General features: G+C 42.5%; 2 protein-coding genes across 3 annotated transcripts; one reads left to right on the forward strand and one right to left on the reverse strand.

The window, feature by feature from the left end:
• Positions 1–7,449: 7,449 nt before the first annotated feature.
• On the reverse strand, positions 7,450–14,816 carry Socs16D (Suppressor of Cytokine Signaling at 16D). Of its 2 annotated transcripts, none has more exons than XM_017239686.3 (10): positions 14,626–14,816; positions 12,959–13,328; positions 12,225–12,896; positions 10,538–12,164; positions 10,363–10,475; positions 10,124–10,292; positions 9,912–10,002; positions 9,736–9,843; positions 9,341–9,473; positions 7,450–8,933 (listed from the first exon to the last, which is right to left on the reverse strand). In XM_017239686.3, the coding sequence occupies exons 2-10, from the start codon at positions 13,292–13,294 to the stop codon at positions 8,910–8,912; spliced, it is 3,273 nt and encodes a 1,090-aa protein (XP_017095175.2). In that variant the 5' UTR covers positions 13,295–13,328; positions 14,626–14,816; the 3' UTR covers positions 7,450–8,909. The 2 variants fall into 2 exon arrangements, with proteins under 2 accessions (XP_017095175.2, XP_017095174.2); XM_017239685.3 differs by having other exon boundaries at positions 14,619–14,816.
• A 424-nt stretch (positions 14,817–15,240) lies between these two features.
• eIF2Bepsilon (eukaryotic translation initiation factor 2B subunit epsilon) lies at positions 15,241–17,827 on the forward strand. The gene is made up of 6 exons (XM_017239689.3): positions 15,241–15,410; positions 15,472–15,596; positions 15,665–16,734; positions 16,794–17,018; positions 17,073–17,359; positions 17,414–17,827. Exons 1-6 carry the CDS (start codon positions 15,318–15,320, stop codon positions 17,639–17,641), a joined length of 2,028 nt encoding a protein of 675 aa, XP_017095178.2. The 5' UTR covers positions 15,241–15,317; the 3' UTR covers positions 17,642–17,827.
• Positions 17,828–27,716: the final 9,889 nt, after the last annotated feature.

The following is a 27,716-nucleotide window of genomic DNA, read 5'->3' on the forward strand; positions in this document are numbered from 1 at the left end:
AGCTTTGGTCACACTGCAAAAAAACTGAATGGAGTAGAAATGGAAATTGGGGAGCTTTGGCTATAAGGCTTGAAATATTTATTTTAGAAGCAGGTGCTTACAAAAATAAGTGGCATGAGAATTATTAATAATTTAAAGAAATAGAAAGAAGTAGGAAAGAAGTGGTATCATACGATCTATAGACTTTTATTATGAAGATTGTTTTAGATGGATCTTATGAGGTGTTTTTTATAAGAATTAAAGTATTAGAATAAATAGAATAGAATACAAAAATATAAAGATTTAAACGTTAAGTATATAAGTATTTTGTTTAGGGGCCTTTTAGTAACTCAAAGAAAATATATAAACTTTAAGGGGACTATCAAGTACCCCAAAGTCATGCAATAATATTTTAAATATATTTTATGAACAGGATCTATTTTTAATTATATTTCGTATGAGGTGTATTCATTATTTAAATAAAACGATTTAAGCAATAGACCATAAAGTGTAGTACCGGGTATCAATAGTTAAAAAAATAATAGTTTTTGGGGTCTATTTTGCATTTAGTAATTAATAACTAAACAGAAATGTTATGAGGAGTACCAGGTATTATATGTTCTTGTATTTTATACCTATAAGCTTATATAAGTTTGTCTTCTATAACATTCTTATTATATAACTAGTTCAGCAATATATAACTAATTCTTAAAAGAAGGATATAAAACCATTTCAAAAAGTATCGGGTATAAGATAGTAAAGATATAAAGTATTGGGTATCTGTAGGGACAGTCCACAAGAACTACTTGGGAGAATGGTCTATAGTACAGTCAAGTCAAGAGTTTCCTTCGTGCTAATTCATAATTTTCTTTAATTTTTTTTACTACTATATACATATTAAAATAAAGTATGAAATCTTAAAAATAAATTAGAAAATTGCAGTGTATTGTGTGTTTCCTTAAGCATCCTTTTTGAAAAGGGCTAGTGGGAAATAAATAAAAACAAATTTGCAGTCGGACATTTGGTCGATTGATTTCTGCAGCTCACGAATGTCGGGCGGAGTTCTTCTTCTGGAGGCACCATCTTCTGGATTCTTCTGTCCCCCACCCCCCTCCATGGCCGGTGCCCCCACAGTCCCCGCTCCGCCCATGGGCATTTCGAGTTTCAAGTTTCTTGGCTGTTCGCTTGCAAATTGCCGCATATTTGTTGAGTAATTACGCTTTAACTTGTAATAAAGAAGACAAACAATAAAACGAGGCCCCAGCCGTGATCCCCCCTGTTTGAAAGGATGGGGTCTGTCAGGGGCGTAGGCAGGAGGGGGGCTGGAGGAGCACGGCGGCGATTTCGAGGCACATCTGGCGGCGTGTTCTCAATTGAAAAGCGTGAATAACAAACGTGAACGGGGCGCAAATTGGTTAAAAGACTCGATGGCCAAGTTAAAGACTGTTCAACCGTATTGAGAGAATTGCGTTTATGCGGGGCCATCTTGAGTATCTTGACTGGAAGGGAAACCTTTTAAATAGTACTCTTGATTTAATATTTACAATAAAAATTATAACAAAAAGTTAACCATAAACTGGGTTTAACCCGAAAGATATAAAAGCCATTTAAGAATGAGAGATGAGTTTTTTTTAATCTTTCTTAATTTTGAAATACATTTCTTTTGGCCAATTGACACCCTTTTAGCCATAATTTAACTCTTTTCCGCTAGACACTTAAAATCATGAAGAATAAAGCACAAACGCTGCCAAAAGGAGGCTGTAAAGTGGCAGGATGGAGTTAAGGAAAGAGAAGGAAATAGCCCCAAAGACAGAGACAGCTACAGAGAGAGAGAGAGAGAGAGCATGAGGCAGTACTGAGGACTGGCCAAAACCATAAAATGCATTATTATGCTAAATGACTATAAAAATCACGTTTACAATCCATTTATGCCTGGGATAATAACCCATCCCATTCGGAGTCCGGACTCCGGAGTCCATTCCATGCCATCCTTCCCTTCGCATAAAACAAGGGGAAGGGGGTGGGGGCGAGGCAGTGGCCTGGTCCAGATGGACGGGATGTTGGCTAAAAACCCTGAAAGGCAGCATTTGTTTACGCCGCGAATAATTGAGTTATCTGAGATCTCCGGCTGACTGTGCAGCCACAAGACACGAAAAGTGACTTTGGATGCTCCAAACGAGCTACATCCTAGGCCAAAACATATGGACAGGGGGGAGGGGGCGGTGCAGTGGGGCGGAGTGGGGGCCAAGGGTGGCAGAGGTTCAGGTACTGGCAGCAGGTAGGTGTGGCAACAGCCTACGAAGCAAATTGTTTGGGGCAACATTAGAAGGCAACGTGGCAAAGCATCTGCACTGCAAAAAAAAAGTGTTGGATAAGGAAGAAATATTTTAATTCATATTTAAATTCCCATTGACGCTTTATAAGTCTTATAATAATAATTAATAATTTTTCAAGTCTTAAAATGAAGCAGCAAACCCTCAAAACTAAACTAATACTTTGAAAAACTCCCAAAAATCCTAAATAATCGATAGCTTTGATTCGATACCTTTTTTCTACCGAAGAATCCTTTTAGAATATCAAGGTTGAATTTACAATTATGAATTTATGAATTTAAATGTTTGGCAATTAAATGCGGAGCCCACCAGATCTTATTTTAATTTTTCTATTTGAATTTTTTATTTCAACAAATTATTCGTTACCCTGTAATGGGCTCTTGAAAAATCTTGAAATGTTCGCTAAGGAAAGTCTGGGAATTAAGTGTACATATAATTTAGGGTATAGATCAGGTCCTTCTTTTATCTTTTTACAAAATATTTGTTTTTTTTTTTAACTGGCCATGGGATTTAAAAATACATTTTATATAAATAGTATTAAACTTGCTAAAAATATGGGTTCTTAGTTCTTGTTTTATTCGAATCTATTTTTTTTTTAATAGACTAGCAATGGGTTTATAGACTACCATCTACCAGGATACGACTTCCAGAACACTACCAGGAGCGAGTCCTTTATTAATTTTTTGACAATTATTTTATATATTTTTTTAACCAGCCAGGCGTTTGCTGATTGGAGCGATAAGAGCATCCGTGCCCTGTTTAATTTTAATCTTTTATTTTCAAATCTTTTTTGAAAAAAACCCTATATTTTTTTTTTTTTAAACCTTATAGAATGGCGAATCCTGCTTGGAAAAGTCCTCTCACTAGTTTTACTTTTAATCCGAATTTTACTTTTAAATAAAAAGATCGCATCAACTTTTTTTCAGTTGATGGGTTCTGTTTTTACTTACATATATATTTTTCTATCTTATTTATTGATTATTATATCATTCATTAAAAAATAAAAAATTTTTTTTGGTGCAATTTTATTACCTTCCGCCACACCCCTCTCTCTTTTTATTTTCAAAACCTGCACATTGGTAATGACTTTATTTGGTTGCTGCGTTAATGGGGCGCACTCGTCTGCCGGAGGATGCTCCTGCTCCTGCCTCTGTAGCTGGGTCTTCTTCTGCTGCCGTTGCCGCTTCCCCTGCCCCTGCCCTGGGCTCTCCTGGTATCTTTGTTCTCCGACAAACCCCCCCTTGGTCCGCACCTGACCCTGCCACACAACCGTTTCCACATGCTCACCTTGTCGGCAGCGCAAATTGAAAGCGCATTTCAAAATTTTTCACACCTGAAAATTATTTCGTCTCGAGGAGGTTAGTTATTCTCGTTTCCCCGATTCTTGACTTGTCAGCGGGGGGGAGGGGAAAGAGTAAAAAATAAAACTACAAAAAAAAGAAGGCAAGTGCAGCGAATTTCGATTGCACTTTCCCGTAGCGCCGCTCTCAAAAAACAAAAAAAAGGTGCCGACTGCAATTAATCAAAATTTAATTTCAAAAAGTGACGCTGACGCTGATGTTCAAGCTGAAGCCAATATACAAAAAAAAAAAATTGAAAAGCGGCCAAAGTGAAAACCGGCAAAAGGAAAATGTAATTAATCACTAGACGGTTTGGGAAAAAGACGTCGAGAAAAATGAAAAGCCAGCCAGCCACAAAGCAGGCAACCGCCGCAGAACAAAGAAGGCGTCAAAACTCGACCATCGGGTTTTTTGTTTTCGCCTTCGGTTCCTACTATCCCCACGGAGGCGCCCCCCTACGCCCCCACCGCTGGAGGACCCCCCTCCAGTGTTAACCAGAAACCCGCTACAATTTATAGCACCTCTTTCTGGTAAGAAAAATGATATTGTTTCCATTATAATGGAACCCGACCAAACTGAATTGAGCCATCGGAGAGTCACTCAATAAATTGGCTTAATCAGCTGCGATTTGATAATGTTGTATATATTAATTCTCTTGCAGTGGCTATTATAATTTAAACACCATAGAGTTTATATATTCTTGATCAGCATCACGGCCGACATCGGTTGAGATCCCTTAGTAGGTAGCCCATATAACTGGACCGTGGCATATATCATAAGATAACAGGTCCGACTTGTCCGACTATAACCTATAGACACAACTATCGTGATTCTGCTAATAATGGCTTGGTTCTTTTTTTTTAATTTTCTATTATATCGCTAAGGATATGGGCAGTGGCGGATTTAAGGAAAAAGGCCCATTGGGCAAAATTTTTTCAGGGTACATTGAAGGGTATTTTGAAGGGTACAGCCCAGAAAATTTGACAAAAAATCTTAAAAATATTCTGTTCCCAGATTTTGATGCAGATTTATGGAGAATCGATCCACAAATCGTTTAAAGTATTCCGCTCAAGAATCGGATGAATATTTCCTAAGATATGGCCTACGCAGTGGGTCATATGGGGCTCCCCATGCATTTTGCACATTTTGCAGGGGACAGCCCCGAAAATTTGACAAAAAATCTTAAAAATATTTTGTTCCCATATTTTGATGCAGATTTATGGAGAATCGATCCACAAATCGTTTAAGGTATTCCGCTCAAGAATCGGATGAATATTTCCTAAGAAATGGCCTACGCAGTGGGTCATATGGGGCTTCCATGCATGTTGCACATTTTGAAGGGCACAGCCCAGAAAATTTGACAAAAAATCTTAAAAATATTCTGTTCCCAGATTTTTATGCAGATTTATGGAGAATCGATCCACAAATCGTTTAAAGTATTCCGCTCAAGAATCGGATGAATATTTCCTAAGATATGGCCTACGCAGTGGGTCATATGGGGCTCCCCATGCATTTTGCACATTTTGCAGGGGACAGCCCCGAAAATTTGACAAAAAATCTTAAAAATATTTTGTTCCCAGATTTTGATGCAGATTTATGGAGAATCGATCCACAAATCGTTTAAGGTATTCCGCTCAAGAATCGGATGAATATTTCCTAAGATATGGCCTACGCAGTGGGTCATATGGGGCTTCCATGCATGTTGCACATTTTGAAGGGCACAGCCCAGAAAATTTGACAAAAAATCTTAAAAATATTCTGTTCCCAGATTTTGATGCAGATTTATGGAGAATTGATCCACAAATCGTTTAAAGTATTCCGCTCAAGAATCGGATGAATATTTCCTAAGATATGGCCTTCGCAGTGGGTCATATGGGGCTCCCCATGCATTTTGCACATTTTGAAGGGCACAGCCCAGAAAATTTGACAAAAAATCTTAAAAGTATTTTGTTTCCAGATTTTGATGCAGATTTATGAAGAATCGATCCACAAATCGTTTAAGGTATTCCGTTCAAGAATCGGATGAATATTTCCTAAGATATGGCCTTCGCAGTGGGTCATATGGGACTCCCCATGCATTTTGCACATTTTGAAGGGCACAGCCCAAAAAATTTGACAAAAAATCTTAAAAGTATTTTGTTTCCAGATTTTGATGCAGATTTATGGAGAATCGATCCACAAATCGTTTAAAGTATTCCGCTCAAGAATCGGATGAATATTTCCTAAGATATGGCCTTCGCAGTGGGTCATATGGGGCTCCCCATGCATTTTGCACATTTTGAAGGGCACAGCCCAAAAAATTTGACAAAAAATCTTAAAAGTATTTTGTTTCCAGATTTTGATGCAGATTTATGGAGAATCGATCCACAAATCGTTTAAAGTATTCCGCTCAAGAATCGGATGAATATTTCCTAAGATATGGCCTTCGCAGTGGGTCATATGGGGCTCCCCATGCATTTTGCACATTTTGAAGGGCACAGCCCAAAAAATTTGACAAATAATCTTAAAAATATTTTGTTCCCAGATTTTGATGCAGATTTATGGAGAATCGATCCACAAATCGTTTAAGGTATTCCGTTCAAGAATCGGATGAATATTTCCTAAGATATGGCCTACGCAGTGGGTTATATGGGGCCCCCCAAGCATTTTGCACATTTTGAAGGGGACAGCCCAGAAAATTTGACAAAAAACCTTAAAAATATTTTGTTCCCAGATTTTGATGCAGATTTATGGAGAATCAATCCACAAATCGTTTAAGGTATTCCGGGGGGCCCAGTGGGCAAGCGCGCCGTTGCTATTATGTTAATTTTAAAACAAACTTTAACTGCGTGGTTATTGTGGGAGTTTCCATGCCAAATCCTATAGCTCTATCTCTTATTGTCTCTAAGATCCTTGCCTTGGCTATGGCCATGCGTCTTGGATATATCGACTCGGCTGTTAAGGCTGATCAAGAATATATATACTTTATGGAGTCAGAGATGATGCCTTCTCTACGCTACCCTTGTACTCTACGAGTACCAGGTATAAAAATAATTTAAATTAATAAAAAAAAATTAAAAATGCTTAAAAAATAATAATAATATAATATAATACCTATAATACCAAATATTCAATTATATCATAATTATTTTATAAAATTATTTTTAAGGATCATTTGAGTGTGCTGTCGCCATCTATGTTTTAGTTTTCAGCGAAAGAGCAGACTACCAAAAGCGACACCTAGGAGACAAGTATAAATGCAGAACAAGGATAATGACATGTAAAATACTGTAACCTTACAACATGTAACTTTGTAAAATAAGGTAAAAGTGTACTTCTTTTGAAATTTAGTCCTTAAAAATAAATTAAAATAAAATAATAAAAAACCAAGAAAGGAAAGCTACCTTCGGGCGGAGCCGAAATTGATATACTCTTGCAGTTAACACTGAATATACATATATCACAAAAATGGGATATAGATGGCCGATCATTATGAGAATAACAATATATAACGAATTAATAAAAAAAAGTTCCAAGATTCTATCTTCCAAAATGCCAAAGTTTTAAAAATTTTATCTCCCTTGTAAAGATTACATAAAATGGTATACACATAAAATAAGTGATCAAAAATCACTTATTGATCGAGAATGACAGTACTAGAGGATCTGAGATAGGGAAGGTACAATACTTTTGTGAGTTACAAGCTCCATATTTCTTTGCTCTTGAGGGATCCCCCCAAATGATCTAAAAAGACTTGTAAAGGGTATTCCTTGAAATAAAGCCCCCATCCTTGAATAAAAATACCAGCCATGCCAAAATTTCATGTTTAATTTTTATTATTAAAAATTTTCTTTATATTGCCTTTGTTTTTTTTTCTGTTCGTTTTTTCTCCTCTTTATCGTTTGCTGTGACTTCTCCTCGTTCGTCCCTTTGCCCACTTTCCACTTAGCTTTTTTGTTTCTTAATTTTCTTTTTATTGTTTTTCTTTTCTATCGTCAATTGTTTATTATATTTTTCATAGACAAATATTGTTTGTTTAATGTTTCGTTTCGTCTCGCCCTCCAGCCTGAAAGGAGGAGGTCCAGGAGGCTAAAGGAGGTTCAGGAGGATTAGGATTCGGATCCGGAGCGGAATCCAATTTGGCTTGGATTGGAGGGGTTCTTCGCTTACATCGTATACGTTATTTTACATAATTAAATAAATACATCAAATAAAAAAACAAAGTCAAATCAAGCGTAAATCATAAATCATAAAAATCATAAATCATTCAATGTTGAGCTTAAAACAATAATAACAAAGCCAAACAAAAATTAGTTAACAATTGGAAATAAATCTATAAATTACAATTATTGATTGTTGGTTTCTGTGTTCATCGTTCATCGTTCTCTTCTTATTCTGTTATTGCTTCCTTTTCTCTCAGTGTATTTTACTTATTGTGTATTTGTGTGTTTTAAATTTTATTATGCTTGGTTGTGTGTCCTTGGCGATTGGAATTGGAGTTAATTAATTGATTTAAATCACAAAACAAATTAAGGACCCTTTGGGGCACGACGTTTTGAGCAGAAAATTGGCGGAAACCAGATCAAGGAGATCGGATCGCGGTTCCTGATGGTCGTGTGGCGGTGTGGTTGTACATAAAATAACCCCAACTATATAGTGCGTGCACATTAATCTATCAAATATCAAATTGCAGCATCAATCAACAGTCGACACCTTACATAAATCACAGCTAAAAGGCAAGCATAAAATTAATTAATTGGTTTACAAAAACACACATTTCGTCTATCTCTTTCTATCTCTCTCGTTGTGTATATATCCTTCTCCTTCTGGTTCGTGCCCAAAGGGGTTAAGGGTTTCAAGGTTTCAATTGGGTGGTTTGGGATAATTGGCTCTCAAACATATTTATGTACAATTTCTATTATTTCATTTCTTGTTTTTTTGTTTTTGTTACTTGACTACGCATAATTAATTATTTTCTTTTTTTTTTAATAATAATTGTATTTCATTTTCTTCGTCGTGTATTTTTTTGTGTGTGTGTGTGTTTTGTTGTTTTTCGCATTCGTTTCGTTAAATAGTTATTATTTATAGTATAGCACCGAGTACAAAAAAATGATCAATGAACAGAGTTTTGAATTTTCTTGCCTTGCCCTACGTTTTATCTCTTAATGTTCTTGTTTCGTTAAATTCTACTACTTATTTAAGGTAATAATTTCTGTTGCTTTCGTTTACGTTTTTGTTGTCACAAGCGATTCGTTCGTTATCCCTTTGCTTTCCTTCCTTACATCGTTCCATCGCCAGAGATCTGAAATTGGGGATTCAAAATTATTCACTTTATAATGAAAATAATGAAAATATTATATTTATGATGAAAATATAATTGTTTAAGTGGGGCAAGTAGCTTCAGAGAGTGACGAGTGGCGAGTTCTTACTAGTTATTAGTCTTACTCGTCTCTGTTTTCCAGCGAGTCACGCCGTACTCTACCCAGCAGCGCCACTCGCTATATTCATAATTCATTCTTAATCCGCTCTTTCTTTTAGCGAAATAAAGCTAAATAAAGGACCTGCTCAGAATAGCAGTGCCTATAGTTAAGATAGTCTAGACTCTAGAACTCTTCTCGGCCATCAATCAATCTTTTTACTCGTCACTTCCTCCCAGCGAGTAAGCCGTACACTACACAGCAGCGCCACTCGTCCGATTAAGAAACATACCTGCGAATGGGAACTGTCGCTCTCCACCTGCTCGGAATAGCAGTGCTTATAGTTAAGATAGTCTAGAAGTCTTCTCGGTAATGGCAATGTCTGTATTAGATCCTTTCGTATAACCGCCTTTAGTATAACAAATCTGAAAGTAGTAGGCCACAAAAATATTTAAAATGTTGAACCAACAAAAATGAGTGCAAAACTAATAATGGCTCTGCTTCGAGCCTGGGTCCGGATGCGCTGCCCTGCCGTTCGACTACCCCGGCCGGAACCCAAACGGGATCGGGTGCCCTACAGCCGGAAACGGAAGGCGAAACTACAGCGCCGGAAGCAACGGGGTCTCGCCACGCAATTGGAGGAGGAGCAGGCCCAGAAAAAGACCCAAGAGTAGACCGAGCACTTACCTGCACATGTGCTGCAAGCTTTGTACATGCTTAAATCTAGATACTGGATTGGTTAGCTGGACCCGCATTGGTCCGTGCTCCGGCCGGCGATGCAGGAAGAAAAGATACCTGGAATAGAATCGGACGGATAACGATGTTAGGTTAGGTTCCAGGGCATGGGTTTCTTTCTGTCTCACCTGCCGCTGCGCGAATGCTCCACTGCCTTTTCGATGAACTCGGTGATGGTCTGCGACTTGAACTTGGCATACGAACCGAAGGAGAATGTGCCTGAAAAACAAGAAATCTCTCATTATAATGGCTTTCTATACAAATAATACTATGGGCATTTATTTCCAATGGGCAGTGGGCTGTGGGGGATAGTATCATTGGATGCTAAGGTCCAACTCACCCTGATCCTGCTCGATGCGAACGTGGCGCACACAGTTGTTGAGTTTAAAGCTCAGCGAGAAGATGTAGTGATCGTCGGAGCTGTCGCGCACAATAAAGGATCCATCCGGCTCGCTGGAGAGGACCTTTTCGGCGGCCTCGCTGGACAAAGGACCCCAGTACCAGCCGTACTACATCATGGAAGGATATAGGATAGGATTTAATAAGAGGAATAATCACCATCGGGCTTGCGATACTTACGTCCTTGACCTTCTCAATACTGGATGTAAATTGCAGTGCCCGCGGCTCCTGGGCCACGTTCTTCTTCAGCTCCTCCGGCTCCGGATCAACAGATTCAATGGCATAGGCTGCAGCTACAAAAGGGGTTTAAAGTTAACTTTGGATTTCTCTCAACTCTAATTCCCAGAAGCCTTACCCTTCTTTGGTAGTGGTGGCAGGGCACGGGACTGAAACTTTTTGCGCAGATCGGCATTCGTTTCGTCGGCCTCCGCCGTGATCAGAACTCCTCCTCCAGCTCCCCCGATTCCGCCAGCCCCGGCTGCACATCCCGCTCCTCCAGCATCCTTCAGTTCCGCGATCAGTTGTCCAGGTTGTCCGCCGGCAATACCGGGTGCCGTGGTAATGACCGCTGTGGAGGCCACTGTGGGTATCAGCGGGACATTGGCCGATCCACTGTTGGCCCCGCCATTGGCACTGCCCAGCGTCCCGGCCCGGTTGGCCACCGAGTTGCGGCAGCGACTGTGGTTGCTCCGACGGAAACGGAAGATGCTGCAGAAACGCTGCTTGAGGTTCAGCGTGAACTGGGACTTTTTCTCCGTGTGCAGGACGTGCTTGTTGTTGGTCAGGTGGTGGTGGTGATGGTGGTGCTGCTCCGTGGGTGGCTTCTCCTGCAGTGGCTGCTGCTGTTGCTGCTGCGATTGCTGCTGCGACTGCTGAAGATTGTTGTTGTTGTTATTGTTGTTGTTTAGCTTGTCGTTGTCCAGGTTGTGCTTGTTCTGCTTGCTGAGATACTTGTTGCCACTGGAACCGCCATCACTGCTGGCCCCTCCAGCTCCGCCACCCCCGACACCAGGCCCACCGCCGCCACCGCCGCCGCCGCCAGCTCCACTCGATGCCCGGGTTATGGCCACACTGCTGCGCGTCCGGGCCGTTGTGGTGGTGGTGTTGGTGGACACACTCCAAATGGTCTCGTTGCTCGACTTCACCATCGGCTTGTGGCCGGTCTTGCCGCCCGCATCCGAGTACAGGGTGTGATAGAACTGCTTCACCTCGTCCAGGGTCATGTGCAGCGGTTCCGACGGCTCACCCACATGGCCCACTGGAGTGCGGTACTTGCCGCCGCCACCATGCGACTTGCCACCACCCTTCTCCGGCTCCCCGTCACTCGTCTCCGTGCCGGCGCTAGTGCCGGAGCCACCGTAGCGCTGCTTGCGTTTGTTCCGCTTGTTCCTCCGGCTCGCCTTGTGGTACGTGGAGCCCGAGCTCTTCTGCTGTTGCTTCTGCTTCTGCTGCTCCTGCTCCAGCTGCTGTTGCTGCTGATGCTGCTGCTCGATCATGTCCACGGGGAAGGCGTAGATGTCCGAGTCGATGGGCACATTGTAGAAGTCCGAGATCTCGCGCGTGAAGAGCGCGTCGTGCGACATGGCCTGGGTGATGAATATGGAGTCGTCCGGCTTGTTGGCCGAGGAGACGTTCAGCGAGTTGTGCGAGCTGCTCAGCCGGCTGTTGAGCGAGTTCCTCGAGTTGGGCCTCTGCCCGTGGCCGTGACTGTAGCCGTAGCCCGGCTGGTGGTGGTGATGGTGATGGTGGTGGTGGTGGTGACTGCCGTGGCTGTGGTTGTGATAGTGACAGTGGCTGGTGTGGCCCAGGGGGCTGTACAGCGAGGCCTGGCGACGTTGCAGGCTGCTGTTGTCCACCGGCTGGCGACGCGCTCCATAGTACAGGTCGTAGTCGTGGATCTCCGACAGGCCGGCGCTGTTGAATCTCTGCTGGGCGGCCGCTGCCTTGGCACTGGCTATGCTGTCCTGTTCCGTGGGGATGGCCTGCAAGAGGGATTCGGACATCGTAGCTACTTTAAGGACAGTAATCCTCGAGGAACTCACCTTGAAATACCGCGTATGATCCTGGTAATAGGGACACAAGGTCTGCTTGATCTTCACAATGGATACTGGGGGCGGCGGCGATGGCAGCGGCGAACAACTGCTGGCCTCCGACTGCTCCTCCTCGAGGATGTCCACGCTGTTGCCCAGGGAGCTGCTGACGATGTTGTTCGGCTCGTCGTATATGTTATCCGTGTGGCTGTTCAGTATGGAGTCGCTGGAGTAGAGATGCTTGTTGATCGCATACGAATCCTTGAGACTCAGCTGCCCCAGGGCCTGGCCATCCAGGGCGTCCAGCTGGGATTCGGCCGTTTTGGCCAGCAGCAGAACCAACTCGGAGTTGGGCGGATGCGGATGCGAATGGGTATGGGAATGGGAATGGGGCTCCTCCGGCAGGGCGGTCACGGTCGCCAGGCCATTCACCATCGTGGCAGCATCGTCCTTGAGGTGCTCGAACGAGGACTGCGAGGAGGTCCAGCGGCGCAGGCTGTTCACAATGTTTTTCGAGATGGAGCGCACCAGGGTGGTCTGCGGCGAGTCCTGGAACTCGGGCGGCGGATCAATCGGCGCCAGGGGACCCTTCTTCAGCGTGTTGAAGTTCTCGGCGCTCATCCCGCCCTCCGAGCAGTTGTCCAGCGAATCGAACTGCGACACCTCGCCGTCGCTCTCCACCATCTGCAGCGAGGAAAGGGGTTATATAGTAGGGGCGATTATTTGGGTCAGAGTTGGGGTCCTACCTCGATTTCGAACTTGCACATGCCGAGGCGATAGGAGTCGCCGCTGGATATGGAGCTGTTGGTGGTCAGCGGTACGCCACTGTCGTCGCTCAGCGAGGCGGCGGCATTCAGCTCGATGCTGTTGGCGCTGACCAGTTCGTGGTGCGGCGGTGGCATGATGCTGAAGCTGTCGCTGCTGCAGATGCTCGAGACACAGACGCCGCCACCGGATACAGATCCGCCACCGCCACCGCCACCGTTCCCGCCGCCGCCACCGACCGATCCGGCACCGACATTGCCGTTGGAATTCGAATTGCAGTTGGAGTTGCTGTCCTTAAGCTTAATGGACGATTCCATTTTCGGGGCGAGAGTGTCAGGTGAGAGGCAACGCCTAAAAAGGATAATAAAAGGTTTTAAAAAAAAAGTACACACATTTTATGAAAACTTCAAGCTCTTCACTTAATTCCACTTTACTTTAATCCTTCGAGTTTCATCGTCTTTCTGATTTAGAATCCCTTCATTTTTAGATTTGAATTAAAATTTTGGATTGGAATTGAATTTTGATTAATTGGATGACACACATCCCAACCTATGACCTTTGGGTGCGGCGGCTGCAGCTTGCAACGAATGCAATTGAAGGTCAATGACAGTTGCGTGCGCCGTTTTTCGTCCTGTCCGCCCACAGCCGCCCACCTACTCCTGCCACCTGCAACACCCCAGCACGTACCGACACCTCACCCACCGCCCATCACTGGCCCGCCCCCCCGGTGGCACCTACGCTTGTGCTTGTGCGCAGAAATTGAAGCCAAAAGGCAGACGAGATTTTCTTTTGCTTTTTGATTTTCTTCTTCTTTTATTTATAAAGCTAATTATAGTATTTAAAACATAAAAAATATATATTTTTTTTAAGAGAAAACTAATTCATATTTAAGTTTTAATTTTTTTTTTTGGTTGGAAAGCCTGGATAGTACCGCTAGTACACACATACACGCCCACTAGGCGGAGAATCAAACCGAAAGGAGTAGCCGGAAAAGCAACGCTGTACCACCCACCGCCCACTGACCCTCCACCGCCCGCCTCCACAAACGTCATGCGTCGTCGTTTTCGTAGTACGACGTTTGCTAGTATTTTTTTTTTTTACTGATAGCGCACTTTACATGGCCAAGAAGAGAGTGCCAGAACGAGAGAGGCTGAGCCGAAGAGAGAGGGACTAGAGGGCAGACAACCGGGGGGGGCGGGGTAGGGCGGCACGTCGGCAGAAGAAAGAATGAGCAAGCGAGAGGGGCGATGGCGCTATAGTGCAGCAGCGATAACACAGAGATTCCTTTTCGGATTCTTGTCCCCCAGCCATGGCCGAAAAGTCTGATTCGAATTCTGTGACTCGTCCGTGGCAGGGATTCTTATTAGAATTCTGTCCCTCTGTATATACACAACTCGAGCACACACACACACCACAGCTAGGGAGAGGATGCAGGCAGAAAGAGAGCCACGACACCTACGCACCCACTCACACACTCGTGGGCACGTAACACCTTTGCTTAATTTAATTATGCTCTCCTGACTCTCGCGGACACACACACTACACTACACTCACATACACATACACTCGCAATGGAACGCACACACCAAACACGAGTGCATTACAATTATTATTTTTTTTTTTTTTGCGAACTGCACTTGCCTGCTACCTCTTTATCTTTTCCTTCCGTTTCCGAGATACTTGAGATTGTTTACTCCTTGCTTTTTTTTGACCAGCACATATTGCAGTTCGACTGCATTTTCGACATAAAATTCAGTTTTAGCATTTCAGCATAATTCCCGATTCCGATTCCCGTCCAAAACCCGACCAGTGTGGCCGGGCGCTTTAACAACCTTTCAGTTTGTCTTACTGAGATTTTTTAAAGTTTAGCAGCACTGGTTTTCAGGGCTTCGCAACACTGATTTAACTGCAACGGTTGGAACGGAGTGGTAATGCAGAATATCGAAATTAGCAAGGACATTAATGGGATTTAATCTCTGAATTGACGCCTGGAGTGTGATAAACTGCCACTCAGAATTCCTTAATAAATTTATAGTTATTCAAGCCTTAAGAACAATCAATTAATGTACATGATTTAAGCTACCATAATTTTATGTGCTAATATTTATCAATAAATAATTTAAACTTTGATTATATTAAATTATGACGAATTTTTGTTTATAATAATAATATATGATATTCGTTTTTTTTTTCAACACTTAACAGAAACAAAGAAAGTTGGCAGCGCTTTGCATCAGCTGGCACTTTGATTAGTGATGGCACTTTCGATAAAAACATTAACGTGTGGCAAAGACACTAGCCGAGGGTTTTATTTTGTTCAGCAAATATAAGCCCGAGAACATGGCCCAATTTGAGAAAGAAATAGTGCAGGCAATTCTGATAGCCGACAACAACGTGTGGAACTTCAAGCCGCTCTCGGACGAGGGCTCCACGGTGGGTAGACCTCAAGAGTAGCTCTCTTCTGTTAGCTTCAACTTTCCCGGTTTCTCGACAGGCACTGCTCCCGCTGGTCAACGTAAAGATGCTGGACTATGCTCTGATCGCCCTGAATCGTAGTGGGGTGGAGGAGGTCTTCGTGTATGCCAGCCTCTACCTGCAAGACATTCGGGACCACATCAAGTAGGATCTCTGGGAACTCTGGAGAGGATGATGCAATTCAAAGCTTATGTTATGATTTCATTTTACAGGGCCGGCATTGCCACGTACGCCTCCTGGTCCTTCAAGATGACCGTCCATGTGATCGGCGGGGAGGGGTGTCGCTGCTTCGGCGATGCCATGCGCGATTTGGACGCCAAGGCACTCATTCGGGGCAACTTCATACTGCTGGGCGCTGACACGGTTACCAATGCCGATCTGCGCCCAGTCCTGGAGCAGCACAAGCGACAGGCCAAGTTCGACAAGGGCACGGCCGCCACTCTGGTCTTCAAGGAGTGCTCCAACAACGTCCGCATCGGCAACGAGGTCCTGATCGCCGTGGACAAGCGCAACGACCGCCTGCACTACCACCAGCGCCTAAAGACTCACCAGAAGGAGTCGCGCTACCAGATCCCCCTGGACGTCTTTCTGGGCAACTCGTGCGTGGCCCTGCACCATAACCTTCTGGATCCCCAAATCGCCATCGGTTCCCCGTCCATGCTGTCCCTGTTTAGCGACAACTTTGACTTCCAGACGCGCGACGACTTTGTGCGCGGGCTGCTGATTAACGAGGAGCTGCTGGACAGCAGGATATACGTAGCGCTGCTGCCGGACGCCCAATACGCCCACCGGGTCAACAGCTGGCCGGCCTATCAGCTCGTGTCGCGGGACATCATCAATCGCTGGGCGTATCCCCTGGTGCCCGACATGGGAGTCTACAAGCTGCAGCAGCAGTACGTCTTCCACAAGGACAACATCTACAAAAGCCACGAGGCCTTCGTTTCGAAGGTGTCGCTACAGGAGAACGTGGTCATCCAGGCCGGAAGCCACGTGGAGGCGGGAACCGTGATCAGCGACAGTGTGATCGGAGGCAACTGCCGGATTGGAAAGAACTGCCGCCTGAACAACGTCTTCCTGATGGCCGATGTCACGGTCAAGGAGAACTGTCGCCTGGAGCACTGCGTTGTGGGTGCGGGCGCCATCGTGAACGAAGACTGCGAGGTGAGTGGAGGCTGTGTCCTGGGCGACAAGAGCGAGCTGCCCGCCAAGACGAAGATAACCGCATCCCTGATAACCAGCACTCCCAGCACTCAGAAAGTCGACGAGCTTGAGGGTGACGAGGGTGAGTATTCCACGGTCTAAGTCCATGGACTCCCATCCTATAGCTTTGCCTCTTTCCAGTGGAACTGGAGTCCCTGGGACCGAAGGCCTTTATCGTCAACGATCTGTCGACTGGAGATCCCGAGGAGTCCGACGGTGATGACTTCCTGCCGCAGACAATGCTGACTATTCCCAAAATGGGCGACCGACTGGCGGGTCTGGACGAGATCAGCTACTGCAGCGACCTGAGCGATGACGATGATGATGCCTCGCGTGCCGTGACGCCCCTGGCCGATGACACCAATAGTAAGTGACTGAGGATTACCCTCTGGTTCCCGTTAAAACCCACTCCATTTACAGTTTTCCTGGGCGAAGTGATCGATTCGTTGACCCGCGGCTTCCGGGAGAAGTCGAATCCGGACTTCCTGATTCTCGAAATCAACTCCTCGCGCTATGCCTACAACATGTCCCTCAAGGAGGTCAACTTCAACGTGGTGAAGGCCATCTTCGGCATGCAGACTATAGTGGAGCCGGCCAACGATAATGTCCTGGTGGCCATCAACGCCGCCTTCAAGCAGCTGGGCCCCGTGGTGTCCAACTACATCAAGAGCGAGGACGCCATGCTGGACTGCCTCAAGGCCCTGGAGGTGATAACCTCACCATTCTTAATAGTCCCTTTGTAATGTATCTTTCCCTTCCAGGATGTATGCGAGGAGAATCCTCTAGTGCGAGAGAAGATCTCTCAGGTTGTTCACTACCTCTACGACAAGGACTTTGTCTCGGAGGACGCCATCCAGGCCTGGTACGGTCAGCTGGACGAGGAGGAGCACGGCCAGCTGCGCCAGAGCCTGGCCAAGCTGGTCGAGTGGCTGGACCAGTCCAGCGAAGAGGAGGACGACGACGACGACGAGGATGAGGATGAGGATTAGGCCAAGCCTGAGGACTTTTGATACAAATACTTTTCCGAGGATAATTAATAAAAAAAAGGGAAACTCAAACATGTCTGCCATAAGGCCATTTTACAGGCCCTGTTACAGGAGGATATATCCAGAGGTGCTTCTTGGTGCTCCCACAATCTTCTTCCATTAAAGCTATATTAGTGTCAGTACCTTTGATATCTGCACTGCTTATTCCATCGATAATTATAGTTCGGATGTTAAAGAGGAGGTAGTATCTGGTATCAATAATGAACAAAGGAATATTCCAAAATACTCTGTCAAAGGGTATTCTTGTTTTGCTTTAAGGAATGTTTCCTATTTATGTGTGTAGATAAATATCGGGGGGTATTATATGTTAATATTAGTCTGAAATACGCAACGCAGTGAAGAAGACATCTTATACCAACTATATCCGATATTTGCGATATATGTACATATATCAGACCTGTACTGCAAGGATATGTAAATCAAATTCGCCTCCACCCTAGACCAAGCTAGACCATAGGCCTAGGCCATCGACCCCATTAAGTATATATATTCATATATATTCTATTCTACAGATCTCAAAGACTATAAGAGATAGAACTATCCGATCCCGCCCCAAAAATATAAATCTTTTTTCAGCGGCAGTTCGTTAATGTTTGTGGAGAATGTTTTGATGCCAAACTGTTCCAATGGCTAGCCTACACCTACAAAAGCAGCCAAATCGGATAATGAGGAGTTATAGACATCCCTACTGAATCGGTAGTATGACCGTAGGTTTCTTGTTGTTGTTTTGCCCAAGCGCAAAAGTATGCAACAAAAATTTGTTGCTGAGAATCCATTCCTTTGGAGTTTAAGCTTTTAAGATGATTTAAATTGTGGCTGGAGGAGATGAGTACCGGGTATAATATAGTCGGGAAACTCGATTACATATAGCCGTCCACTCCTGTTTTTTTTTTTTAATTTTTTTGGTATAAAAGTATAAAATTGGACACAATAATTGACGTTCATCGGGCAGCTACCATGTTATGGAAAATTTCAAGACTGAAAACACACGCTTTTTCGAAATGTCTTGAAATGAATTGGAAAATGGATTTGAAAAACATATTTGTTATATATATTGTTGGTTGTGGTTGTGGTTGTGGTCTCTGTGGTTAGTTCTTGGAATAGATCTCTATCTCTAGATCTACCCGTATATAGATCTGGAATCTGGATACTGGAATCATGGATTGTAATATTAATTAATGTTTAATAAATATGTATCTGTGTCCACAAAATATCACTATCAGTAAAAGCATTCATTTTTTATGTCAAAATTTGCAAAAAAGTTTCAATGCCATAATCATACTGAGCCCCGATTCCGCCTCCCTCAAAAGATAAGGAGAATGTCTAAATTGAATATTAAAGAACTTCTTCATTAATGCCTATTAGCTTCCGCGAAATCTGAGTCTTTTATTTGCAACTACGATACATCTCTTGATTTAGGAATTATAAACAGTTCCCTAGAACCGAATTAGTGTTAAGTGTTCTTTGGTGTATTCACTTTTTGGGTATATATAAGACCGAAAATCGTACATTTCGAAAAGAATAGCGGATCTTCTCTCGTCAGGGAAGCACCAGTCAGCTCCTCGCCATTAATCCTTCTTGATCAATCATGGGAAAGGATCCTTCTGCCGTCGTTTTGGTAATGGCACTTGCATTTTGTGCCTTTTGTCCTTTCTTTGCCAGGTGCAATGAGATCGAGCTTGATATCAAAAAAGGCATAGAAAGTTTGTCGAACGTCCTGGTGAAATATCAAGCCGAGTTCGACAAGAAGGTGAAGTTTGCGGAGCTGCAGGATGCCATCGATGAGATTGATAAAGCCATGCTGGGATACTTGGGCAAAGCCAAGGACAAGCTGCTTCAGATTCGCCCTTTGAACTCCCAAGCCCGTCTCAGCTACCAAAACTGTGTGGGCCCAGTCTTCGAGTGGTGCATTTCCTCCACCGACACCTTTGATATCTTCATCGATAAAATTGGCGACAGCAACTTGTCGGATGTGGAGAGGAATATAATCGGGAACCTGACCGTGTCTACTCTGGAATCGGGATTCACAGAAAACGTAAAATCTTGGAAATGTCACAACCATTTCCAAATGAGAATGGCAGAGCTCGAAATTGCGTTTCATGATATTTGGAACTATGTCGACAACGATTTCGGTCCAGGGGGCTTCTATGGCGAAGTAAAGGCGGAACTGCAGAAGAGGATCAACGGTTCTTCTCTGGACTTATCAAAAACCATTTCCACGCTTGGTACTACCGAATTATTAAAATCGAACCAAACGGTGCAAACCTACAAGGAGCAAATGGAGTTTATTGAGCATTTATTCACGGACCTGACGCAAAAGATTGGGAAAGCCACCGAAATAGTGAAAGATATGGAGAGGTACCTGGATGAGGAAAAATTCTATCTTCACAGACTCCGAGGACATATTGAAAATGCCAACAATGTACGTTTTTCCCCCAAAAACTCATACTTTTCAATGCTGTTATTTTTATATTTTTCTTTATTTTAGGAAAAATTGTTATTGTTGTCTGACATGGCTCTTCTGCGAGTCACATTTATTCCGGCTATCAACCATCTAAAGGATATTTGCGCCGAGTACGTAAAATGGCTTGGACATGATGCTCCCTTTTATCAGAAGATCAGTTCCAGAACTCGCCGTTCAGCCTCTACATTCTACGAAAGCGAACCATCGCCCGCTTAAATTGCAATTGTTAATTATAAACAATTGTTAATTAATTATATAAGCAATATACAATTGTTAATTATATAAGCAATTAATAAACAATACTGTGAATAAAGGTCCAACAAGTTACTTTCTTAGTACCAACAACTATTACCTTTTATCCATAAGCTGTTTATACCCTTGCAGAGGAGAATGTGGTATATACCCACGCAGTGAAGATTGTGGTAGAGTCTGCCCAGCGTTCTGAGTCTAAGGAAGAGATAAGCTTGTTGAGACCAGGCAGATTGGTTCTACCCTCCAGCCCGCTTTCTCCCTTTGAAGATGAGATGCTGGTAGCTTCGTCTTGGAAAGAGGCCGAATATTCTTCCAAGAGGCCATCCCGTCACTTCGGCTATAGTGCCTGACTTTCATGAGAAGAACCTACACTCTCGCCCTTGGACGCTAACTGCCAAGATCCGTTCCCAATACTGCCCTATTGGGGATGAAGACCGTTCCAAGGATTTTGAACAAATGAACACTTTGATGTAACAGGTGTGGATTTTTTGTTTACCTTGTATCTCAAATATTTGAATGCAGGTACTATGTTTCGGGAAATCAAAAAAAATATACTATTCAGTTGGGAGAGGCCCAGACTAAAAAATCGTACAAAAAACTATCATTTCAAGACTTTAATGAACGTCGAACGTAGGTAGGATGCAGGAAGACTCCAGGTCCCGCGACCAGACAATGGAGCCTAAATTGAAATCGCCAGCTACCATCAAAGCAGAGACAGTAGTGAGGTTTTCCATATGCGCCTGATATATACTAAATGCGCTGTTCGGAGGGATGTATGATGCAATAATGACGAACGGGCCATGGACGCCCTGGATTGAAACGGCAAGCTGATCCAGTTGAGGGTCTGCCACCGGAAGTCGTAGCGGTGCAGCCTGAAAAGATCGACGGATAGCGATGATCACACCACCTCCTCGCACACACTGGGTACTGAGTGCATCTCGGTCTTTTCGAAATTCATAAAACAAGCTGGGCTCAAAGAACTCAGAGGAGCCAAAGTTGTCATTGAGCCACGTTTCCACAAGGATGATTACATCAAAATCGCAGGCAGGAGAATTCAGGAATACCATCTGGGACTTGGTCCTCATTCCCGATATATTTTGAAATAGAACTTTTAAGCTTTTGTTGGGGTCCGAGGACGAGTCTAAACAGTCTAAACTGGTGCTGGTGCATGTGGGGGCATATCCAATACTCATAGCTTGCAATATGGCCGACGAGGACAGATACATAGATCTTTCCATTGGACTCAATAGTAGACCTGCGAGTGTCCAGTGGCAAGGCAAATCCAGTGCCAGGTATAAAAACATAGAGCGTTCATAGTCAGGCACATCCAAACGCAGCAAAGATCCACTCTCACGAAATGTTGCTCCGGAACTCCCAATTTAAAGTTGACGAACTTGAGGGCGTTGATGTCAGCATCTTAGTTGATCAGCCTCGATCAGGGTAGATTTCGCGAATTTACCAATATGAAGGTATTTTAAGGTGGGAAGCACTTGAAGCTGACAGCCGCTTCTTCCTCGGGACAGATCCCTTAGATGCCGTTGGGGCCTGGCCCAGTGCACTATGGGGTTTTTGACCTATTTTTGTGGCATTAATTAATAACTCGGTCAGTTTTGGAGATATCGACATGAAACTTTACCAATCGTTATTATTTGGTCCTAGGCACATATAGTATGAAAATCGTTCGGATCAGGAAACTATATCCTATAGCTCCCATAGGAACGTTTTGGTAAAAGTAAAGATAAATTAATGAAATTTAAGGAGCTGATATTTGTTGCTATTTTAATAGGATATAGCAATTTTGAACCAAATCGGACAACGCTTTCCCTGGGAACTGTCAGTTTAAAATACCGGATTTCAGTGTTCTTCCATACAAATGCATATATAAGTTGAAAAAGAAAAATTCCTTCATACAGTAGTATTAATCTTATTATTCTTTTTTTTCATTTTCTATAATATATCAATATTATCTAAAAATAAAAAGCTGGAATCGTTAAATTCGTCATCTTCGAGACAAACATTATTTCGTATTCGTAAGAAAGCATCTCAATTACCTCAATTGGAAGTAAAAGACTCTTTAGTTTTTTATGCATCTCGATAAATTAAGGACGAAATAATTGGATCTGATGTATCCATCAGATGGAATGTAATCGGTAGTCTTTTCTTGAATGGTGACGCCTGTCTGATTTATACAGCTTGTTTCAGGACTCAGACGCTTCTTCTCCAAAATAGCCGACTGAAAGCACCGTATTTTCCATTACTTCCATTAAAAACTGGTGGCTTTTTTTTTTCAAAACGGCATTATCCACATTGTTATTTGCATGGCGTTAAAAAAAAACATTGTACAGCCATTTGATGCTCAGCCCGGCCCCTTTCGCTGTTCCAAGCAGCGACCAAGTCGGCTTTTGGAGAAAGTGAGGTTATCTAAGAAAAATTCAAATTGCACCAATAGTGGAGAAAAGTGCACAAAAAGACTAACAGCCTTTGCTCAGTATTGACAACGCTACAACATACACTTGGACGCATTGAAAACTTTTTATTCCTTCTATTTCGAAACTCTTCCCAAAGTTGAAATTTGTTTCCCAAAATTCAGCTTAAGGTGCATCGATAAAATGACAAAATGTTAGTATAGACACGCACAATTTAAACAGTTAATACATTTAACATGTAGAACAAACCTGTGAAATCAGTGTCCATTACTATTTTTCTTTTTAAATGGAGTTTTAAACAAATAATCTAATTTCACAAATCACTATGTGAAAATTGCAAGCTTAGCGCACTTGCTTTCGGATGCAACAGCTGACTTTGCAGATGTTATGCTAGCATATGGTGCTAATAATTAATATTTTGAGTAAGAGGCTTAATAGTTTGATGTTTTCTTAATACATTCCCATTAATTTTTTTTAAATCAGAGAACTTTTAAAAAATGATTAAATGTCACATAAAGTGGTCAAAAACCCCATAGTGCTTTGGTAGGTGCTCCCTGGTAGGCATAGAAGGGGAGCAACAGCATGGACCCCAACCAAAGGGGTCCGTTTACCAGGGCATGATCCACTTTGGCATAGGCTTTCGAAAAGGGATTCTAGATCCAGAAAATTATGATTCAGCTCATCAATTGCCGCATTAAGTTCGGAATGTTAATAAGTAGTTGTATAGCCTCCGGAGGCTAATCCACACAAGCGGTCCGGCAGATCGACGCGCACCGAGTAGGCAGATCCTATTAAGTCTCTTCATAAGTTCCAAATTACCGTGCAATTGATGTTCATCAAACTCACACGCTGGAGGGAAATGAATAGAGTCTCTGTAAAAATATTTGAAAAACACCTTTTCATGAACTTGCGACTTGTGGTTGACCTTTCTTGAGAACTACCCATATACTTATAGATCTGAAAATGTATATGTACATATATGTATGATTCTGGGAATCATGGCTTTTGTGATACAATTTGTAAATGTTAATAAATCTTAAATTTCAATTAACCCCACCCTTTTCGGGCATTTATTCGAACTTCGTTATGGACACATAAAGGAAAATATGTGTCCACAAAATATTACTATCAGTAAAAGCATTCATTTTTTATGTCAAAATTTGCAAAAAAGTTTCAATGCCATAATCATACTGAGCCCCGATTCCGCCTCCCTCAAAAGATAAGGAGAATGTCTAAATTGAATATTAAAGAACTTCTTCATTAATGCCGATTAGCTTCCGCGAAATCCGAGTCTTTTATTTGCAACTACGATACATCTCTTGATTTAGGAATTATTAACAGTTCCCAAGAACCGAATTAGTGTTAAGTGTTCTTTGGTGTATTCACTTTTTGGGTATATATAAGACCGAAAATCGTACATTTCGAAAAGAATAGCGGATCTTCTCTCGTCAGGGAAGCACCAGTCAGCTCCTCGCCATTAATCCTTCTTGATCAATCATGGGAAAGGATCCTTCTGCCGTCGTTTTGGTAATGGCACTTGCATTTTGTGCCTTTTGTCCTTTCTTTGCCAGGTGCGATGAGACCGAGCTTGATATCACAAAAGGCATAGAAAGTTTGTCGAAAGTCCTGATGAAATATCAAGCCTCGTTCGACAGCAAGGTGATGTTTGTGGAGCTGCAGGATGCCATCGATGAGATTGAAAAAGGCATGAAGCTGCCTCAGATTCCCCCTTTGAACTCCCAAGCCCGTCTCAGCTACGAAAACTGTGTGGGCCCAGTCTTCGAGTGGTGCATTTCCTCCACCGACGCCTTTGATATCTTCATCGATAAAGTTGGCGAAAGCAACTTGTCGGATGTGGAGAGGAATATAACCTGGAACCTGATTGTGTCTGCTGTGGAATTGGGACTCACAGAAAACGGAAAATCTTTGGAATGTCTCAACCATTTCCAAATCAGAATGGCACAGCTCGATAATGCGTTTCATGATATTTCGGAACTGGAGGAGGGGATCAAATACATAGCGTTATTAGGGAAGACAAGAGTTGTCTTATTCGTTGGCGCCTTGTTTGATGCGATCGGTGTCCTGGTTTTTGGACCGATTGGTCTTTCACTGGGTTTCCCCGCCGCCTTTGCCTCGTTTGGTATCACCGATTTGGTTAATTGGAAACAAAGGAAACCCTACCAGAAGAAAGTTGAGCTTATTCATTATTTCTTCACGGACCTGACGCAAAAGATTGAGAATGCCACCGAAAAAGAGAAAGAAATGGAGAGTGACCTGGAGGAGGACAAAACCAATCTTCAGAAGCTCCGAAGAGTAATCGCAGGCCCCAATAATGTACGTTTTCCCCCCAAAAACGCATACTCATTCTTTTCAAATCTGTAATTCTTATAATTTTCTTTATTTTAGAAAAAAGAGATATTGTTGTCTGACATGGCTCTTCGGCGAGTCCAATTTATTCCGAACATCCAGAATCTAAAGGATAGCTGCGCCGAGTACGTAAAATGGCTTGGACATGATGCTCCCTTTTATCAGAAGATCAGTTCCAGAACTCGTCGTTCAGCCTCCACATTCTACGAAAGCGAATCATCGCCAGCTTAAATAGCAATTGTTAATTATAAACAATTGTTAATTAATTATATAAGCAATATACAATTGTTAATTATATAAGCAATTAATAAACAATACTGTGAATAAAGGTCAAACAAGTTACTTTTTTGATACCAACAACTTTTACCCTTTATCTACAAGTATTAGCTTTTTATACCCTTGCAGAGGGTATTACAATTTTGGTGAAAAGTGTGCAACGCAGTGAAGAATGTGGAAGACTCTAGCCCAGCGTTCTGAGTCTAAGGAAGAGATAAGCTTGTTGAGACCAGGCAGATTGGTTCTACCCTCCAGCCCGCTTTCTCCCTTTGAAGATGAGATGCTGGTAGCTTCGTCTTGGAAAGAGGCCGAATATTCTTCCAAGAGGCCATCCCGTCACTTCGGCTATAGTGCCTGACTTTCATGAGAAGAACCTATACTCTCGGCCTTGGGCGCTAGGTCCGGAGATTCGTTCCCAATACTGGCCTATTGCGGGAGGAAGACCGTTCCAAGGATTTGGAACAAATGCATCTGCTTTTTTCGCATTTGTTGAATTTTTCAGCATTTTTTTTTAAATTGCTTTAAAATTTGTCTCACTCTGCTCTTGGCTTGGCCAACAGCCTCTGTGCAAGTCTCTGTGAAATTAATTGTTAGTATCTTCTAGTGGTTTATAAGACTCCATAAAGTATCTCTAATCTTGATCAGAATCATCTCCAGTGCCGATTAGGCCATGTCTTTCTGTATGTTTTACAGAAAAAAGATCAAAGAGAAAAACTTATTTATTTATTTATTTTTTATACCCTTGCAGAGGGTATTATAATTTTGTCCAAAAGTGTGCAACGCAGTGAAGGAGACATCTCCGACCCTATAAAGTATATATACTCTTGATCAGGATCACCTCCTGAGTTGAAGATATAAAGCTGGAACTTGGTACAGATTATATTTTTTGTCAATTAATCCGACCTACCAAATTTCATCGATCGATCGGTCGACTATATCCTATAGCTGCCATATAACTGAACGATCGGAAATGGTTTTTGGTAGAACTTTGGTATTTTTGAAGATAGAAGTTAGGGACTTCTTTTTGGAACAACTATATCCGATATTTGCGATATATATCCGGTTTTAACTGCAAGGGTATATCAACTTCGGCTCCGCCCGAAGCTAGCTTTCCTTTCTTGTTTTTTATAATTTTTCATCCGAACTTAAAAAGTGATTTTCCGATTGTACGCCCGTGGCGAAGTTTAGCCAAACCGTATCAGTTGTGAATAAATGAAAATCAATAATTTAAATTATACAAGTATGAAAAAAATTAATAAAAGAAAAAATTAGGTCCTAACTGCTTGAAAGCTTCTCTTGGTAAGCGATCAACTGCTCCTCTCGGCCATCTGTTGAATTGATTCAGGGAATATACATAGAAAAGAAAAAAAGGGTTCCTTTGCATCGGGCTCTACCGTCGAGCACCTAAGACCTCTGATCTTGCCAGGCTTAGTTTGCCCACCCAACCTGTGGCTATCAAAACTCCTGGGGGCGAAACCCTTTATGTCAATAATAGCCCCAGCTTCGACGGTCTCAAGGGGGCCTGTTATGTCGGGTCCAAAAAGTGGTTCTTAGAACATTATAAAAATTTATTTAAGCACTAAAAGAAATATAATAAAAATTAGCTTTAGACCTAAAACGTACATGCCCACTATATCGAATTATATGGAGTAAATACTAAAGTAAACCTAATAATAACAGAAATATTCAAATGTGGCTAAACAAAATTAAAAGAATTAAAAATAAAAGATTAAAGAAATTGGCTTTTCAAAACAATAAAAACAAATTAGACATGAGCAAGACTTTCATATAAAAATAAAACTTCATGGCGATCCCTTCGAACATATAAACGAACATGCGCTCGAACTTGAGTGAAAACTCGCCAGCGAAATGGTTCGAACGATTTGGACTAGCGGATTTACTATTTACTTCAAAATTACCTTTTTTTATTTAAAAATTTAAGTCGTCCATGTTTGGGAAATATTCCTTGTTTTATTATATTTTTGTTCTTTCGGTCTCATTTACTTTCTTGTTGGAACTAAATCTGGTATTACGTAAGTTCAGTTCACACTCACCCCAGCCTTGGTAAATCCATCGTTGAAAGCGCTTTCTTGGACTGCAGGTGGCTGAAACTTTAGACTTAAACACTAACAAAAAAACAAGGAAAATTTTCTATTGTGAAACGCACTTTGGGGCCATGGAAATCATTATTCTTATTTTTTCTCTTTTCTTCTATTTTTCTCTTCTTTTTTTT

The sequence above is a fragment of the Drosophila bipectinata genome, chromosome XL (genome assembly GCF_030179905.1).
Source record: "Drosophila bipectinata strain 14024-0381.07 chromosome XL, DbipHiC1v2, whole genome shotgun sequence".
Taxonomy (NCBI): domain Eukaryota; kingdom Metazoa; phylum Arthropoda; class Insecta; order Diptera; family Drosophilidae; genus Drosophila; species Drosophila bipectinata.

Coding starts and splice junctions, on each gene's coding strand:
- Socs16D (XM_017239686.3), bottom strand. CDS start 13,294: ATGGAATCGTCCATTAAGCTTAAGGACAGCAACTCCAACTGCAATTCG. Junction 10,476..10,537: donor GCCACCACTACCAAAGAAGG/GTAAGGCTTCTG, acceptor CCCCTTTTGTAG/CTGCAGCCTATGCCATTGAA. Junction 10,293..10,362: donor GTATTGAGAAGGTCAAGGAC/GTAAGTATCGCA, acceptor TCCATGATGTAG/TACGGCTGGTACTGGGGTCC.
- eIF2Bepsilon (XM_017239689.3), top strand. CDS start 15,318: ATGGCCCAATTTGAGAAAGAAATAGTGCAGGCAATTCTGATAGCCGAC. Junction 15,411..15,471: donor TCTCGGACGAGGGCTCCACG/GTGGGTAGACCT, acceptor GTTTCTCGACAG/GCACTGCTCCCGCTGGTCAA. Junction 15,597..15,664: donor GACATTCGGGACCACATCAA/GTAGGATCTCTG, acceptor TTCATTTTACAG/GGCCGGCATTGCCACGTACG.